Below are 19,054 nucleotides of genomic sequence, written 5' to 3'. Positions count from 1 at the left end.
CCACCAAGCACCTCCCCACCTTTGCCTCGCTACCGAGCGGTAGCCAAGGAGAGCCAAGGAGCTTCAAGACTTCATCCGCTGACCAAACCCGGATGTTTGTGCTTTCAGAATAGCAGCACCACTGCAGCTGTCAACAACAGCCAGAAGAACGAACTAACCCGTCAAATCCTTTATTTGGATCGGTTTCACAGATCATACGGTAAATCGTCAACCTATTCCATGTTATCTGTGTTTAAATTCAATTATGTTCTTTGTGTGGTAGTTTAGGACCAAATGAAGATACATTTGATTAATTAGGTTGTAGCAGTAGTGGCTAGTTTGCTAATAGGCGGATTTACGATCAAACTTTGATAGCATGTTTGTGCTAGATTACAACCGCTGCAAGTAATGTACATGTTGGCAATGTACTGAGTAAGTATGTTGATTCAATGAAAATCGCGGTAGGTAAAGCTATCTAGCTAAGCGAGTCCGAATTTAGTTAGGTAGCTAGCTAGTTAACGTTAGCTAGCCAACTAAGTATCTTCTCTCCGAGCTATCAATTTTAAGCTTGATATCTTAGCTAGCATGTACTGGCTACTAATTACTGTTGAGTGCATGCATTCTAGACAACGTTTCCTGGTTAATGAAAATACAAATAAGAAGGCCTATTTGTCTGACAATCCTTGGAAAACGCCTGGTTTGTCTTGTTAGCAATTGTTCTGTAACCTTACAGTTATTCATGTGTGTTTCAAACGGAATGATAATCTATGGTAAAAATGATCTATGGTTTCAAATGAGGAATCTCTCCCCCAAGCTTCCTTCTCCGCCCATGATTGCTGAATTAGCGCTCTAGTCTGGATAGGCTTGACCACACTGCACAGTATTTCCTTAGGCTAAATGAAATGCTGACCTAATTAAGCATTTGTGTTAAAATTAGAGTGACTGTGCCTGAATCCAGTTTTCATCACGTGGACTGCTCATGCAGTAATGTGTTTCTCCAGTTGTGATATTTACAGAAACAAAATGTCAGAACAGATAACATCTCAGAGACGGAGAGAAATGTATTTGAGCCTTGCAGCAAAATGAAGAGAAGAATGGGTTTAGCACAGCTTCACGCCCCCAGGAGTGTTGAGAGAGAGAGTGTACGGTATTATTGGATCATTCCATGCGCGTGGGTATGTGTTTCAAAGATGTTTCCTTCAAAGGATATTTGGATATGGGTATTTTTTATTTTTCACATGGAATGACCTTGCAGTTGTATTCTAGTTTATGCCACCTAGGCCTATGTGGTGAGTATCCACCAACCACCCTACAATTGAGACAAGAGCTCTGCATTATTGTTGCACAGAATTGTACTCTCTTATTTCATTTAACCCTGTTGCAGATGATGTTTGAACAGTGTTTAGTCCATAGTACATATAGCTTGGGACCAGATAATGGTTGTTCTCTCGATTTTTCATGCTTGCATTGTATTATCCATCGGAGTAGCACTTCACACTTGAAGACTTGTTATGACTCATCAGTAGCTTGATGATTGCATGGATTATGCACAGGGTGAGTTGTTTCACAGCAGTGAGATCAAACCACAAAGCAGAGATAAGATTAGGGAATAAGAAAGCACAAGGTATAGTCCAGAGCAAAGGCAGATCTAGTGTTATTATTGTCAACATATGCCTACATCTATCCAGAGTCAGACAATTTACTGGTAGCTGCTTTTTGAAGATTTAGCAGATACTGAAAAAAGATTTTGAAGTGAAACTGTTGATAGATAATGGGCTGCTCCTTTTAATGCATTCAGCACAATCGGAATGTTCTGACTGTTGATTGAAGCCCTTTCTGTATGACAGGAGCCTGGCTGATCACCTGACAAGACTTATATCCGTGTGGTCTCCCACCGCAGCAGCACCATGTCCTCAGACCTTCTGGTTGACCTCCAGGATGACCTTGGGGGAGACGACCCCCCCAGCAATGCCCTAGACCAGCTCAAACTGTCTCCGTTGGAGGACAAGCAGTGGCCCCCAGATGTGTCACCAATAAGCAAGTCTGGTAAGAACCAGTTAAAAGAGGGAGTAGGATCTTCTCTCTCTCTCTCTCTCTCTCTCTCTCTCTCTCTCTCTCTCTCCCTCTCCCTCTCTCTCTCCCTGTTGTCAGATGCAGTAATGTCAATCATTGCAGTATGATATATTACCGCATATATGGCCTATGTTACAATCAGTCTGTTGTAGGTAAAACTAATCACAAAAAAAAATCCAATGTGGATTAGAATAGGATCAATTGAATAATCTAGTGTTCTTGGAGAAGACCTCTGAGGAAAAATGATCTCTCTTCACAGCCTAATACAGTCAGCTTTTATTAGGGTACTCGTGTGTCATATTATTACAACTCGGTTGCTCATAGGCCCTCTGATTCAATGTGCATAAATTAGCTATGCATTCTATATTTATAAGTCAGTGTAGCCACAGCCACAGAGAAGCTTCTGGTTGATTTCTGTTTCATAGCAGATCAAGCCCCTGGCTGATTGGAGTCAGAGGGGGATGGGTGGGAGGGTTGAGGGTGCTGTTGACATCATTTGTGCATAATAGGGTACTAGATGCATTTTACAGTAGCTCGCTTTTTAGAATTTATGATGAGAATTATCATAGGAAATAGACAAGAAGAGAGCTTTAGAGAAGGGAGCTGGGGTTTAAATCAAGACCAAATGAAGCCTACGCTTATGTCTCACCCTGCCTCAGGGCTCAGGCTACTTCTATGTTGGTGACTAACTCTGTGGTAAGGACATTGCTTTACTCAGCCTGTCCCTGCCTGCAGATAGTGGCTGACAGAGCACTACACACTGCAGGTGTCTTTCTCTGAAGTGTGGAGCAGCTCGTAGAATACAATGTCCCATCCATAGCCCTTGATATGCCAATATGCAGTATGCCCCAAAGGAGAGTGAACACAGTCTGCATTATTAATCAAGACCATTTATCATTTTAAGTTTTAACTTTCCATTTTATTTGATAAGGTTGGTGTTATCTTATTTGGTTGATTAGCTTTAATCAGTTTTCATAATATGCAATGGTTTTGCTGTTGCATAATATCAGCTACTATTTCCCTGTAATGACATGAGATATCATGAAGAATATGATTAGAAATACTAGGCTACTCCATCTATCTTCTAGTGTATGAGTGTATACATAAAACATGCTTGAATGTGTTGTCATTCTTGTTCCCACAGAGACAGACATTGCCAGGCGGTTGGGGGAGGGTTCACACCTGACCTGGGACCACCCGTATTATGATATTGCCAGGCATCAGATCGTAGAGGTGGCAGGTAAGGCCCCTGTTCCTGACAAGCAACACACAAATCTGCCTCACACTGTTCATTACAAGGCAAATACATTGTTTTGTGTGAAGCAGGGTTATGGGCAACTGTTTCGTAGTGCAATGTTTATGGAATTGAATACTGTATGAAAGGCTGCATCAAACCAAAAGTTGTGTAGCAACTATGTCGCATCTGTGTGTGCTTATGCAGTCTTGAGTCCAATTGACACTGACTATGTTTACATGCAGCCTAATATTCCATTAATAGTCCAAATAAACTGAATAAAACATAACATTTACATTTAAGTCATTTAGCAGACACTTTTATCCAAAGCTATTTACACTAAGTGCATTTGTCTAAAGTAAGTGAATCAACTATAGATCAGTCATTGAAAGTAAAACCTTCGATAACAACAGGTGCCATCGGCTTCTCAGTGCCAGAGAAAGGAAGAAAACTGATTTGTCCTTTTCTTTTTTTTGGGGGGGGGGGGGTTCAAAAGAAAAACACTGTCATGTAAATACTTCTGAATTAAATGTATTCCTGAATCGAAGGGCTGGGTTATACCTTTGATAATCTGTTTGATAGGACAATATTAGCTAATGTTAGCCATGTAAACGCTCATTCGGCTTACTTGCCCAATCAGAATAACCAAGTTTCTAATGTGCATGTATCGGTACTGGGCGGAGCTTCCAAATTCTCATTTGGCAATTACACTTTCCATAATCATGCACAATTTCGTAACCGACGACTGTGTAGTGGGAAAGTTCTGCTTCCATTCCTCAAGCACAATTCTTCCCACCAGTCTTTACTTGATCTGATCAAGAGTGGGACGATTATGTCGTTGTGTCTGTCTAATTGGCAGAACAAGTTGTCAAGATAACACGATCAGTGCCAATAATGTGAAAAACATTTTGGCCATTTGTGCCATGGGACGCACGGAAAAAAAGTCTACTGCGCAAGTCAGAAACTTTATTCAGTAAACACTTACCTCCAAAAGGCCACTTGAATTTGTGATCATATATACAGTTCTTTCTGAATGTTCATTCAGAATGAATTCCTTCTGAATGGCCAAATATTGTGCATGAAAACATAGTCAGTCTCTCTCTCTCTCTCTCTCTCTCTCTCTCAGGTGACGATAACTTTGGCAGGAAGGTGATAGTCTTCAACGCATGTCGGATGCCCCCTCACCACCAGCTGGACCACTACAAGCTACTGATGTTGGTGGTTAATACATCTTCTTGTGCTAAGTTTCTCTCACTGCTGATATAGCCCTCATAGTATAGTATTGTTACAGTAAGCGATGAAGAGGGACTTGGGTAAGTGATGAGATGAGATGAACTCCTCCTCCTCCTCCTTCATATGCTAACAGGTATCTGAAGCACACCCTGGACCAGTATGTGGAGAGCGACTATACCCTCATCTACTTCCATCATGGCCTCACCGGTGAGAACAAGCCGTCCCTCAGCTGGCTCAGAGACGCATACAGAGAGTTTGACCGCAAGTGAGTCTCTACAACCCTACAACCAGGACAGATATCAGTCTACTTATTAGTTATTTTTTGAGGGAATGAATAACGTTGTGTTGTATTTAATTTAATTGGTGGTCTCTGTCTAGATATGGCCCTTGATAGTGTACTTTTACATATGAATGATAAGATTCCCTCCAATTCAGTTCTGAATTCAATTGGAAAACAGAAAAAAACAGAAGCGTAGAGGAAGTCGATTTTCCTTTAAACCCTGTTAAACATCATAGAATTCTTTTTTCACTTATGGTGTAATCCAATGACAAATGAACCTAATTCAATGCTGTTGCTGGTTTTACTTTCCTCACTTTATGCTCTGTTGCCTTTTAGGTATAAAAAGAACATCAAGGCGCTGTACATCGTCCACCCCACCATGTTCATCAAAACTCTTCTTATCCTCTTCAAGCCACTTATCAGGTTAGCTGATCTCAATGTGATGTTGGATGAGCCTGCAAAATGCACACTGATATACAGTGCCCTCCATAAGTATTGGAATGAGGAAGCATTTTGTCTTCATTTAGCTCTATACTCCAACCAAAGTAGAGATTCTCAGCTTTAATTCAATGTCTTCTTTTTTCAGATTGGTTTCACCATTTAGAAATTACAACCCTTTTTATACACAGTCCCCCTATTTCAGGGCACCAGAAATATTGGAAAATTGGTTTGACAGGTGTTTCTGGTTAGTCAGATGTGTTCTGTCACATTATTTGTGCAGGCATAAGAGAGCTGTCAAAGGCTAATATTGAATCTAGGCTTTGCATTTGCCTTTAGAGTCTGCTATTGGTGTCTGTCAACATGAGGACCAAAGAGATGCCAATGAAAGTCAAGGAAGCTATTATGAGGCTGAAATAGCAGAAAAAAGATAATTCATAGCCAAAATGTTAGGCTTCCCAAAATTAACAGTTTGTAACATCATTAAAAAAGAAAGCAATCACTGGTGAGCTCAGCAATCCCAAACGGGCTGGTAGGTCAAGGAAGACTTCTATGGAAGAGGATGACCAAAAAATGCTCATCATACTTAAGACCAAACAACTGCCAACGACCCACAGATCAGGAACACTCTCCAGGAGGTAGGCGTCAATGTGTCAGAGGGTGCAAAGGTGCAAACCACTACTTATCCTCAAAAAGAATCGTCAAGTTACAGTTTGCTAAAAAAAAGTACCTAAAAAGTCTGCAAATGTCTGGAAAATCCTCTTGTCTTGTGGGACAGATAATATAAATATTAGCATGTACCAGAGAGATTGCAAGTTTGAAGAAAAAAGGGATCTGCCCAAGATTTACAGCATACCACCTCATCTGTGAAAGATGGTGGAGGGGGTGCTACGGTTTGGGCGTTTGCATAGTTGCCACAAGAACTGGCTAACTTGTCTTAATTGATGATGATGTTGCTGCTCATCTTGTCTGCTTGAGTACAAGCAAATGCCTCCAAATTCATTGCATGGCGCTTCATCTTACAATAAGACAATGACCCCAAACATACTGAAATAGCAACTAGGGAGTTTTTCAGGGCCAAAAAGCGGAAAGTTCTGACTTGCCAAATCAATCTTCAGAGTTAAATCCAATTGAACATGCATTTCATTCCCAAGATTTTAGACAAAAAGACCTCAAATGGGGGTCAATAGGTCGCAGACTTCAGGCAGTTATTGCCCAAGTCTGCGGATTGTCGATCAAGTACTAAACATGAGTACTTTATTTGGACGTATGTTTTTTCTTTCCAATATTTTTTCAGCCCTGAAATACGGGAAGTATGTTTAGAAAGTACAGCATTTATTAATGGTGAAACATTTTTTTTTAAAGATTAAATTAAAGCCTGGAATCCATACTTTGACCCCATATAAATTGTTTGATTTCAGATCCAGACGATTGGAGTATATAGCTAAAAGAAGACAAAATGCTTCCTCTTTCCAATATGTATGGAGCGCACTGTATATTTGAGCACAGCTGAGCTGACAAGTTTTTTGCCTTCTCTTCCATTGATGAACTGGAAAATAAATGGCATGTCAAATTGATATCCTCTTCTTGGTTTTCTATGTTATCCTATCCTATGATGAATGCTTTCTTTCCCAGCTTCAAGTTTGGACGAAAGATCAACTACATCAACTACCTGAGTGAATTGGAGGACATAGTGAAGTGTGATCAGCTGGTGATACCCACCTGTGTGCAAGAGTAAGAACATTTCTCACACTTCAAGTGTGACTGTCTAAACACTTGAAGAATGTTGCAGTGGTATGGTAGATTTTTCATGATGTCGTATCTAACCGTTCTAGATTATATTGTGATATAATCTCCAAAGAGTGGTTTGCTCAGTGTTCTCTGTCCCCTTTATCCTCAGCTATGACGACAAGATCAGAGCGTCACTGAAGCCATCCGTTCAGGCCTCGATGTCCCCCCCTCGCAGTCCACCTCTGCCTCATCAACAGTTTGGAATTCCCTTGGCAATGTAGGTTGCTGGGTGGAGTCTAGGGTTTATTGTTTTATCATTAGGGCTATTCCTATATAGGTTTCTTTGTCAATCCGATTGATTGATTGTATTGTTAATAATCTTATTTATTAGTTTTATTTATTGATGTATTTATTAGGTCTATTACGCCATACCTTGTAAGGCATTATTCTCCTGTATATACTGTATAGACTGAGACAGAGGAGTTCTGACCAGGAGCCAGTCCCAGTTGTGATGCGAGATACAGTCACCTTCCTCTTAGAACAGGGTAAGCAGCAGCAGCACTGTTGCATAATAACAATGAGGTATTCATGAAAATAAGGATTGTTCTCCTTCATTCTTCTTCTTTGATCCTGTTTTACATAAGGCTCTGAGCACAACTGCCCACTCTCTGTCCTGCTTTAGGTCTTGAAATCGAAGGTATATTCAGGCGGTCAGCCAATGTGACCCTTGTCAAGGACATTCAACACAAATATAACTCAGGTGAATGATTTGCACCCATTGTTTCTTCATTTCCAAATATAACAGTTGATAATGTTTCCATGATTTATTTACTACTACCATTGTGGATTGGTGTGATCAGAAAATGTAGATAAATGATTGTGTGTGTGTAGGCGAGGAGGTGAGCTTTTCCCAGATGGAGGACATTCACCTGGCAGCTGTAATCCTCAAGACATTCCTGAGAGAACTGCCAGAGCCCCTCCTCACATACCAGCTCTACAATGACATTGTCAACTTCCACAGTAAGTCTGAGACACACATCACTACCGGCTATTCACTGAAATGCCACAATGAAGTCAAAGATATGCTTAATTGTATTTTTGGGAAATCTGTTTTTGTCTTTTTTCTGTATTACCCACAGAAGGTTTAGTTTTTTATTGTTTTAATTTTTTCTTTCATGGCCTTGTAAAAACACATAATTATTAGTATTGTAACGACCCTGTGTAAGGCCCGTTAGCAGCTCCGCCAAGGGAGTTAACTCTCTTGGTGTTGTGGCTAGCGCGGCCGGTTTGTAAGCGGAAGGTTGCGAGTTCGATACCCGCTTAAGGCAAGCTACTCTACCCCGCCGTTCGTTACATTGGTGTCAGGAGTGGGATGGCGCCCGTGAGGCCATCGGAGAGGCGTGTCCACGTGAGAGACTTGTATAGTGAAGCGTGAGGGCACGCTCTCCCGAACGGAGGGGATAGTGTAACGACCCTGTGTAAGGCCCGTTAGCAGCTCCGCCAAGGGAGTTAACTCTCTTGGTGTTGTGGCTAGCGCGGCCGGTTTGTAAGCGGAAGGTTGCGAGTTCGATACCCGCTTAAGGCAAGCTACTCTACCCCGCCGTTCGTTACAGTATGTATGTGTTGTTTATGCTCACTGCAACACTATGTGTGGTCCTCAGATGTTGACAGCAGCTCCCAGGTGCAAGCGATCCGGAACATGCTGGCAACCCTGCCAGAGGAGAACTACGCTTCCCTGAAGTTCCTCATTGAGTTCCTGGGGCAGGTACGGCAGCTGGCATGTTTTAGTACATCATGTATATATCGGGAAGCTAGCCAAACATGCTAATCTATAGTTGTAGAATGCCTGATTTCTATGATTTTGTACAAAATATGCAATCATCTTAGAACTTAGCAGTCATGACATCCAACACCAACTTGTACTTATCGTAAATTCACCAGTGATTTGTTGGTGTCGTTATTGATAACACCACAAACAAGCATGCTTGTCCTTGCAGGTGTCAGCACAGAGCGAGATAAACAAGATGAACAATGCCAACCTGGCTGTGGTATTCGGACCCAACCTGCTATGGGGACAAGACGCTGCCATGACACTCAGCGCCATCGGCCCCATCAATAACTTCACCAGAACCCTGCTGGACCAACACTACATGGTCTTCTCCCCCTAAAAGACACCTCCCTCCCTACAGCTGTCTAAAACAATAGCCCCATTCGGTGTTCAAACCCCATCCTCCTGTCTCTGACCCCGTCTCTGTGTTGGTCTAGTACAGTGTACTTGTAACTGTATCTCTCCCAGTGCTCCCAGTAGTCTTCTTGCCAAATGCATGAGTGTATTGTGACTGTGGACACAGAAAGAAAGAGAGAGATAGGGGAGACAAACCATAGAGGATGCCCAAAAGTCAGGTATGAAGAAGGCTTTAATGTCTCCTCCTGATATCACTCAGGAAAAAAAGTCAACAATAGAGAGTGTACACTATTTGGTACTTAAAAAAAATAATTTGGACAATCTTTAATATACCAGTCCACCTCTGCTGTTGATTTAAATCATATCAAAGTTTCACACAGATTAATTTTGATGGTACCGAACATTTATGTTTGTAAATGTTTGTGGGGTGCAAGATTTTATACTCATTCATAAATTGCTTGCTGGATGTTCAATTTGAATTGAATTCCAAATCATATCTGCATTGGCACAATTCATTTAGGAATTTCAAAAATGAGCGTGGGAGTTGGTGAACCAGTGTATTCTAGTTGACACTTAGAGAGGTCTAAATTCTACCAGGAATTTATATTTTGGCACACAATGTTTTAAAATGATGGTTATGTTTAAAGCTACAGAGACCTATAGCACTAAAATAAAATCGTAAGAGTATGTGTATTATGGTTGTTTATATGTTTGTAACATATCGCCTTACATTTTAAATGTTTACTCAACTTACAGTACATTATCTACCCTTTCAAACTTTCAGTGAGCTTTTGCTTCTATTTTCTGATCTATTAAATCCACATGCTCCTCATTTTAGATCATAGTACAGGTCAGTTATAAAAATCTATTCATGTAACTTCTACATTTCATATTATTATGTCTGATAACCTTTTTCAATACAGGACAGTGATTTCATGATCATATTTATAACTACACTAATAACAGTTCCAATTCAGTTAGTCATTGAAAATCACTGTCCGGCTAGAAAGACCTCATTCAATGGCTAAAGTGACTAGTCTTTTATGAAGCCTTAAAGCCAATAGGGGGCTCCTAAGAACTCCTAATCATGGATTGATTGACATGCTGTGCACTTCCAGACGCAGGGGGCTGTTGGGCCATATTGTATTTCTGTTCCTTCTTTTGTGTAGCTTAACTGTTTAGAGTGTGTTGTTGTTCCTAAGCCTTATTTTGTCCATTTTGTTTGGTGTCTGTCACTTTTGTTTAGTTCCAAGTTCAACTCAACCAAAGAATTAGGGTTGCATTGGAGAACACTTCAAGATATTTCCATCCAATATTTTGTATTATTGATCCAATGATTTATTTGTATTGATGATATTTCCATCCAATGATTTTGGATGGATCCAATCATTTATTGTTATTTGATAACATTTTCATCCAGTTCTTTTTTTTAATTATTATTATTGCAATGGCCAAATGGGGGTTACTCCTGAGCTCTGTAATCCAGAATAACATTGACTTTGTAAAGAACATATCCTGAACAATAGTGCTAAAGTTGAGACTGAATAAGCAAGAGTTATGTTGTACTTGAAAGTGTTTGCCTATTATTCAACTAACTATTGTTTACTGTGTATTGAAACTTCCTAGTCATGTCAATATATTAGTATTGACATGCTGATCAGTGGCTTAGTAGAACCTTTGCGACCCCCCTTGTGTCTGTGTGCCTTATTGAAATGAACAGGCAAATTAATGACCAACTCCTCCACTTGTCATCTGTGTGAAAGGTACAGATGTTTGTCTACCTTTTCTCTGTACTGTATCTGTTTATCTGTATTGTCGTTAATGGTATTTCCTGGTTGCTACAGTGAAAATTAGATTGATCTTTTCGAGGTTATTTTTCCTCTGTTCAAACTGTTTTACTGCGGTCTATTATTTTCAAGATCTTACTTTTTATATATGTTGTGAATACAAAGTATTATAAACAATAAAAGGGTGTGGTAAACATTGGTTTTGATTTATTTTCTCTTCATGTCTATACTGAGCTATATTTTGTATTACCCTAAACCATTAAGTTTGGGGTTACTCATTTGCCGGTAAACGCAATTGATTGATAAGGAAGAAAACTGATGCTTTACATTAAGTCTATATGGTGGCTTAAAGAGTCTCTATGCGTTGTACTAGCATAAAGCTACTGAGACTATAAAGAAATAAACAAGATTCAAGATTCTTTATTTGTCACGTGCATACAAGTATGCAGTGAAACGCAACAACAATCAAGAGCTATGCAAAGGCATAATACCAATGTTCGCGCTGGCGCTAGGATGTGTCTGAAATATGTGCTATTTTCAAGGCCAGATTTTTCAGCGCAACTGATGGCACTTGACCTGCTCATTGTCATGAACACGGTTCTATTACCGCTACTCCACCCACCTGAGCGCAGCGCTGTGGTAATTTGACCTGTTATCTCCAACACAAATTGCCAATACGCCTGCGTTTGGACCTGCGTTTTGCGCCGGCTGAAAATTTTGCCCCAGGAGTACCTGTTTCGAGCAATGTGAAAAGGCTATTCCTTTGGCTTTTTATGTGTGACCGTAAAAAAAAAAAAAGGCAATATGAAATAAAGCAATTTTATTACACAACATGACCATGCTATATTAACAAAGCATTGGAAAAAATCAGGAGGACAACCTGATTGAGACATTGAAAGTGCAAATAATGTTAATCCCCTTTACATACAGTGAAGAAATAAACTGTTGTTTCATATGATAATGTCATATGGTGATACAGAGGAAGTGAGCTATGACTAATTACATAATTTGTAGTGATACACAGTGATTTTGTCCCCAAGTTGGTAATCTACGGCAAGAACAAGCAGAAGAGAGTACATTTCCCCCATTTATAAAGAAAAACATTTAACTACAGGGACTTTTTCTCTTTCAATGCAGTTTCAACAATGTTTACAAGGGTCTTCATGAGCATTGAGTGAAAATGTGATTTCTGTTTGTCTTTTCCAATACTTAGCCAGTTTTGGCTTCCTCTTCACAAACATAGTCATTTGACTCCATAGGTGCCATGCAGGACAGCAGTAATACCACACCTCCTGACATTATTTATACAACCTCTAATCAACTGTAGATGTCTTTCTTATAACTTGTTTAGTTACAGAACAGCAAGGTGAGAAGGAATATAGTATTTACATCATGGGAGAAGGTCTGCTCTGCATTAGAGCTAAATTATGCAGCTATTCACACATATCTGAAGAAAGAACTGCTTCACTTTGTTGTTGTTTTTGTATCTAAAAGACTTCTCTTCTGACACAGGTGGTGGGCTCTTAACCCGTGAGGTTCAGAGAGAAACATTCTGATCACAAATCAGGACAGATAAAAATAAAAAACAGGCATACACTGACCGAATGCAAACAAGCTTCAAAGAGAAAACAGGACCCTGCAGATGGATTTAATAAGATTATTCATCTGTAAATAGACATTGGATCTACTATCCCTACTGCAATGTATCCACAAATGCATCAAACTCATCAATGTTTTTCTCGTAAACAGCCAGTTTTTCTGGAAGAGAGTCCTGTAGAGAAAATAAACAACATGTTAGACTGATTGAGATAATGATTTGTTAGACTGTAAATGTGCCATAACGTAGGCTACACTGAATTAACAGACAAGGGAATTACTCAAATGCAACAGTAACTCCCAATTCTCACAGCATTTGACAGCCACATCTCAACAGGACTACTGACTTTGGCTTGGACTGCAACATGTGTGAAAATGTGTGTAGCTCACCAGGTCCTCAGCCATGGACTGAGAACTGACATCTATGGTGAGGCTGGCGAGCTGAGGGGGGTTCTGAAACTCTCTGTAGAAAGTGCCTAAGTCCATGGGTAGGAGGTCATCCTTTGAGAACGCAGGCTTCTGGAGAAGATAAAGCATAGAACAAGAATCAGCGCAGTTGAGGTTATACATTGACATTACTCAATGCTCTGCATTCAAAAACAGTAACTAAAAGACATTCCTGCTGGTAAGAGACACACGCTTGTTGTTATTCAGTACAAAGTACTGTGATATTATTCACTAAAAAGTTGGGTCTCAACTGTTCATTTCATTTCATTTTGACAGCTTCTTGCTGTTCTCCTAACCAATTTGGGCTCAGAGGTCAGGGTTGAATGAACAATATTTAATTACCCCAAGTGTAATTTTTTTAATTTTAATCAGAAGTTATCCAAAATGTTAACATCTCTCCCTCTTGCTTTAAAAGCCTGTTCCTTTGATATATTTTGATTTCATGAGGTCTTGCTGTGCTTTGTTGCATTCTGCCTTTGGTGGACCCTTTAATTTCTCCTGGTCATTAGCAGTAATTAAAAATACTTTATAGCACTGCAAACAAGTCAGACAGAATAACAGTCTAAATGACTAGTGCTACAGTAAGTGCAATGAAATGTAATGCAAAGAACACCCGTTGCAATTGCTCTTGAAAGTCAGGTGTCAATAGGCCATGCAGAGAGACAACAGACCATGCAACAGCAGCACCTGATACAGCATAGGAATTCAGAGGAGTCATCCTCAACTAAAATGCATGTTGTCTGCCCCATCGGTCTAAACCACTCACTGTTCACAGAGCCAAAAGATATCATCAACTAAAAGGCCACAGGTCTGTTTGTCTGTGACAGGGAGGTTACTTACAAAGTCCACCATGACGAAGTCGTCCTGTGGCTGTCCTCCACTCTCTCCAGAGCCTTGGGAGTGCAAACTGCCTTGCAGGGGAGAGGACGTAGCTGGGGACTCTGGGGGTTGCACCTGGGAGAGAGGAGAAAGCAGCAATCTATATCTGCAGCAAGATCACATCTACACTGAAATGATAATCATGTCTGCAGTCATAGTCATAATAACTCAAACACTCTCAACTGACCATTTGTCTCACTGCGCTAGAATTAGACTTTGTGATCATTTACCATAGGGTCGTTCTCCTCGAGGTCATAGGCTCTGGGAGCGAATGCTGCAAATGGTAGATCTAGGCTGGCTGTAGTTACCTGCCAAGCACACACACACAGATGTAGTATTACCACACCTAGACACCTCATTGTTAATTTGTCCTTAACTTCTAGGGTTTGATTTTCAATAGCAATTAATATAAAACATGACATAATATAATACATAATGGTTAGTACAGAAGGATTTCAAAGTGCTACCCCTACCTGCGTGCCTGGCTTGTTGACAAAGGCACCCACTTTCCTGGTGAAGGTGGTCTCCAGTACATCAGAGGGAGATGCACTCTTCACCTCAATGCTCCTTGACAAGGTCTCTGCATCCTCACCACTGTGATAGACATACAGAATGGAATCTCATAACACAATCTGAGGTGAGGATCCCCAGTTATGCAGTTCGATTTTTAACACAAGGTCATGGGGAGACAATCCATGTGAATTCCCTTCATGAAACACTAAAACAATTTGCCCCTTCCTTATGATGAATATGACTTATACATAAAGCCTAAGCCTTAAGGCTTAATGAGAGTAGAACAACTTATCTCATCATAACCAAAGCTATGGACCTATTACTCCATTGTTTATGTTTTAGTTGTCACACTAGAAACTTCTAATGTTTTTAGTGTGAAGTGTGGTACTAAGACTGACCAGCTAGAGGGAGTGGCAGGGACGTGGTCCACAGGAGGGCAGGAAGACTGGCGTCCATGCTCTGCCTGGGCACCATGACAAGGCTGCACTGGCACCTGGGGGACACCACCATCTTTACCAGGCATCACCATCTGCAGAGGAAGGAGGAGAGCATTGTGATTGTTGTGTTAATCAGTGAAGGTGTGCCAACTATGAACATTTTTTTTGTGTTTCTTGAATCCCTAAACTCAACATCTAGGATTTAAAGAGAGAACTGTCCCCAGTAAATATCATCAAAACTATAAAACAAACAAAAAAAAACAAAAAAAATTCATCTTGACTGAGGAAGATATCAACACCTCATATGATTACTTAGAAAAGAGTCAACTCAAAACCATTGAAATAAATTAAAAAAAAAATATATATATTTTTTTTTTTAAACAGCCCATGGCAGAGCTACTGGCTGGACAGCATTGAAGGGCTCAACTAACTGGACAGCTGGGCTGTTACCTGGTGCGGATTGGCAGCATTTAAGGCTGAGGGGTGGCACAGGTCAGCAGCTCCAACAAGCTGAGGAGGATGATAGGAGAGACGAGAGCTGTAGAGCTGAGAGAGAGAGAAAGAGAGAGAGAGAGAAGCTAAAATATGGATCAATCCAAGAGAGAGAAATGGGGTGACAGGGGGCAGGCAACAAGAGCAGGAAAGTACAACCGGTAAAGGCAAAGATTGAAAATGCAGATCTTACTTACCCGAGGCAATGAAAGTGATAATGTCTGGCAGTGAGAACTACTTAAGAACCATTATCAGCAAACCAATGAGACCGTGGGGTTAAGGATCTTAGGTGTAGGCCTCAGGTTCCTAGGGGCACGTTAGGAAAACAAAGCTGTCCCAGTTTAAATAAAGTCCCACGTAATGATGACTTTATTTGTAGGCTTGCTTCTGAGCCCAGCAGTACCCTTCTATTACTTTGTTAAAAGGTAATAGAAGACAGACCAAACCGTGCTGGAGCACCTCAGGCAGTGTGAGTGAGTGAGATACCGGCCCACACGCACACACACAGACATAACAACTCACTTGATGTGAGAAGGCCAGGCCCACCATGGGGACCTTCAGACAGTCCATCACTGCAGGTTTAGGTGTCTTTAATTGTGCCTTACTTACAGTGAACACACACTACACAGACAGCACAGAAAGAAAGAGAGAGAGAGAGAGAGAGAGAGAAAAGGGGGCAAGAAATGAAAGCACTTATACAGAAAAATGGAAAGAAGGACACATATGGGTATGAGCGAGGTGGATAGCATACACTTCTGGTATGAGAATACAAAGCCACCAGATACACAAATACACTTAACTACTGGCTGTAATGATCATCAAAATGGGTCCTCCTGTTTTAGAATATGCATATATTGTTAACCTACAATTTGATATGATTGCTTCAAGGTAGAGAGGATGACAGGCCTAAGCATGCACAGCCATTAAATAATAGAGATCAGCTGTACCTAAACAAATGGTTGAGGAAAACACCTGACCCATTTTGGAAGTGAATTATGACAGGAGAGGAATTCCTTACATGGGTGTACATGTTTATCTAAATGAAAGTCATCATGCTCAGTTTTACAGATCGACTCACAATGGACACTGGTTTTGGAGCTACATGTTGCAGAGACAAACTTTTCCCAGTAGTGATTTACCTGTGAGGGTGGAGAAGTGGAGAAGGAGGTGGTGCACACTTCCTGAGAATCCTCTACTCCACCGTACCCTTCATCATCTCCTGGCGCTCTGGTGGTGTGGGGTGGACAAATGAACATGACCAGACTGATTAGTGCACTCCATGATCAAGCCTCAAATTTACCAATTCTAAATCTAACAACATAGACTGAGGAAATATATGCACCAGTCAGCATTAGTGAGTATGTTTCTCTTTTTGGTTAGTACCCACCTGTAGTTACATGGATGCATGTGTCCCATGTTGCCAAATGGGCGCTCAACAAAGTGGTCAATAATTATGCCCATGATTGGAGCCGTCCTCTCAAACTGCCTGTGGGATGAAGAGTGAAGAATAAGGAATAAGAAAAGTGTATGAGGAAGTGGTGGAGGATAAGAGGTATACATGGGAGAGATCATTTTGAAACATAGCAAGCTTGGATTTATTTTATTTTTTTCCAAGGGTAGAATGAATCTTAAATCTGCACCACATGGAGAAAACAGCGTATAATGGGTGCTAATGCAGTGATGTTGACTAGTAGGGCTTGTCTCTGTACCTGGTAGACATGAAGGCCAGGTTCGTCCTGTAAGCACAGGATAAGGTGATAGTGCCAATGGGAGTTCCCACAATTCCTACACGCACTGTCTGGAACCCTGAAGAACAACAATCAGCAACAACAAATGCCAATCTTTACTGCTTCAATGCAAAGCTCTATATCTCACTTCTGAGGGGCCCAGTGAACAAAGCTACAATCCAACAAATTGTATAGGACTGAATTATACACCATCATACAGCATAAACATACTGTAGTCTGAAATAATTTCCAATAACATGAGAATCACTGTTACCTTCTCCCAATCCTGTGAGTTGAACTTCCCCAAAATATATCCTGCAAAAGCATGTATGTGTTATTCAAAGTGTTTTCTGAGCAATAAACCATGACTATCAAAAGGAGATAGCTAGCGATGGCAATAAATGTCAGGGATAACTCTAGTTTGAACACAAAGTAAAATACAAATCAAACAAACCTGTACAGTATGACATAGTCATGTCCTTGCTTTCGTGAGAGCTTGTAGGCTGGGGTTACCCTTGTGATGGCCAGCAGTGACTTGAGCAGTAAGGACAGGCGGTTATAGACTGTATATGACACCTTGATATCCTTGTCACACCTGGAGAAACAAGACATTCATTAGTCCTAACACTATGGTCCATTGAAGTAAAAAAATAAAATAAAAAAACATACAGAAAACCCCCCCCTAATAACAACTATACTGAAACCAAAAGCAAAAAAGACAGACATACTTCTCATTCATTTCAAGACACCATGTCTCCAATTCCATTGAGTCTCCCTGCAAAATATAACAATAGCAGAATGTCAAACTACAAATATTGTCCAACCCACTGATTGCAGGTACAGTCTGACTATGGCAACATGACTTCCTACCTCTGATGTTTTGAGGGAGATCTCAACACACATTGACCGTCCAATGCCTGGAAGCTGCCCGGCCAGAGCTTTCTTTGCCTCATGTGTAACCTCTGGGATATCTTTGATTGCCAAATTAAACTGATGAAAAATATTGAGATTTGCATCAATGATCCTTTCAGGACAACATGGCACACAGATAAATAAATATATATCCTAAGAGAGGTAGGTAAAATGTGTGAGTTGTCCAATCACAGAGAATATACATAACATCAAAATGTGACTTACCCAATCAGACCCTGTGGGTGAAGATGAGGAGCGTGTGCATATTTTTTCCCCAAGCCGTGCTTGGACTATCACTTGCACTGTCTGTTGACAGAATAAAATTGAATTTGACACTTGAATTTGGTTCTTGACAACAGCTCAATTCACTTCAAAAAGTGTCTCCAGAAGTAGACACAATTGCATAGAATCAAAGTCAAATACCTTCAAAGCAAAAAACTTGATGAATTTGTCCAAGTCTTTTTTATCCTGGGGACTCAGATCACTGTCCATGATGACATGCCCCTGCAATATAAAAATGACATTCATGTGATCAACCATCACAAAAGTTGACCTGTTTAACAGACAGACCAAGGCAAGGCGGACTTTTGTAGCCATTTAATTATCTGAGAATAGACCTTGATGGTAAGCCAGCCATTTAACCTAAATTACGAGATAATTCCGAATAAGCCATGGTTTATAGATTGACAGTTGGTACAAAACAAAGTTATGACTAGTTATAGCTTGCCTATCCAATACACCTGGGTGATAAAAACACGTACACGCAGCAGGGTTGCTTGTTTAATTAAATAGCATAGCAAGCTACGCGTAGCTACGTACTTACAGCTCATCACAAATTCTAATTTCACAATTTGTTTCTTCAATGTTGCGTTGATGGCGAACCAAACAAATATAGTTAGATCAATGCCCGATATCAAAACACAATTCGATGCGGTATTATTATATTAGCGTGTTGAATCACGCCATTAACATTACGATATTAGCTAGGTCACTAGCCTCGGCAAGCTGGCCCATTTTTTGTTTATTTTCTTTGGGTCAGTCAGTGACGTGTTTAGAAAGCGCTATATTTCGGGAAGCACTTTCAGTATACAGTATACAGTGAGTTGAACAA

General features: G+C 40.5%; 2 protein-coding genes across 3 annotated transcripts; one reads left to right on the top strand and one right to left on the bottom strand.

Annotated features, from left to right (window-relative positions):
• The first annotated feature begins 107 nt into the window (after positions 1 to 107).
• Positions 108 to 10,705, top strand: arhgap1 (Rho GTPase activating protein 1). The gene is made up of 13 exons (XM_083696145.1): positions 108 to 199; positions 1,827 to 2,025; positions 3,197 to 3,292; positions 4,413 to 4,500; positions 4,653 to 4,784; positions 5,136 to 5,222; positions 6,873 to 6,971; positions 7,138 to 7,245; positions 7,437 to 7,513; positions 7,651 to 7,728; positions 7,860 to 7,988; positions 8,630 to 8,733; positions 8,966 to 10,705. The coding sequence occupies exons 2-13, from the start codon at positions 1,887 to 1,889 to the stop codon at positions 9,134 to 9,136; spliced, it is 1,308 nt and encodes a 435-aa protein (XP_083552271.1). The 5' UTR covers positions 108 to 199; positions 1,827 to 1,886; the 3' UTR covers positions 9,137 to 10,705.
• A 1,040-nt stretch (positions 10,706 to 11,745) lies between these two features.
• Positions 11,746 to 18,968, bottom strand: atg13 (ATG13 autophagy related 13 homolog). 2 transcript variants are annotated; one of them, XM_083665458.1, is made up of 18 exons: positions 18,767 to 18,968; positions 18,367 to 18,447; positions 18,169 to 18,249; positions 17,902 to 18,021; positions 17,760 to 17,806; positions 17,486 to 17,626; positions 17,306 to 17,346; positions 17,014 to 17,110; positions 16,692 to 16,790; positions 16,444 to 16,531; positions 15,827 to 15,925; positions 15,263 to 15,358; positions 14,774 to 14,904; positions 14,336 to 14,456; positions 14,093 to 14,170; positions 13,824 to 13,937; positions 12,927 to 13,055; positions 11,746 to 12,711 (listed from the first exon to the last, which is right to left on the bottom strand). In XM_083665458.1, exons 2-18 carry the CDS (start codon positions 18,433 to 18,435, stop codon positions 12,634 to 12,636), a joined length of 1,629 nt encoding a protein of 542 aa, XP_083521584.1. In that variant the 5' UTR covers positions 18,436 to 18,447; positions 18,767 to 18,968; the 3' UTR covers positions 11,746 to 12,633. The 2 variants fall into 2 exon arrangements, with proteins under 2 accessions (XP_083521584.1, XP_083521585.1); XM_083665459.1 differs by lacking the exon at positions 15,827 to 15,925.
• Between the last annotated feature and the right edge of the window lie 86 nt (positions 18,969 to 19,054).

This window comes from Argentina silus (genome assembly GCF_951799395.1).
Source record: "Argentina silus genome assembly, chromosome: 2".
In the NCBI taxonomy this organism is placed as follows: Eukaryota; Metazoa; Chordata; class Actinopteri; order Argentiniformes; family Argentinidae; genus Argentina; species Argentina silus.
This window is presented reverse-complemented; position numbering and strand designations above follow the sequence as displayed.

Excerpts from the sequence above, each read along its gene's own strand:
- arhgap1 (XM_083696145.1), top strand. The coding sequence starts at position 1,887 with ATGTCCTCAGACCTTCTGGTTGACCTCCAGGATGACCTTGGGGGAGAC. Across the intron at positions 2,026-3,196 it reads GTCACCAATAAGCAAGTCTG|AGACAGACATTGCCAGGCGG; the intron begins GTAAGAACCAGT and ends TTGTTCCCACAG. Across the intron at positions 5,223-6,872 it reads CTCTTCAAGCCACTTATCAG|CTTCAAGTTTGGACGAAAGA; the intron begins GTTAGCTGATCT and ends TTTCTTTCCCAG.
- atg13 (XM_083665458.1), bottom strand. The coding sequence starts at position 18,435 with ATGGACAGTGATCTGAGTCCCCAGGATAAAAAAGACTTGGACAAATTC. Across the intron at positions 15,359-15,826 it reads GCCTGGCCTTCTCACATCAA|CTCTACAGCTCTCGTCTCTC; the intron begins GTGAGTTGTTAT and ends TCTCTCTCTCAG. Across the intron at positions 13,938-14,092 it reads TCGAGGAGAACGACCCTATG|GTGCAACCCCCAGAGTCCCC; the intron begins GTAAATGATCAC and ends CCTCTCTCCCAG.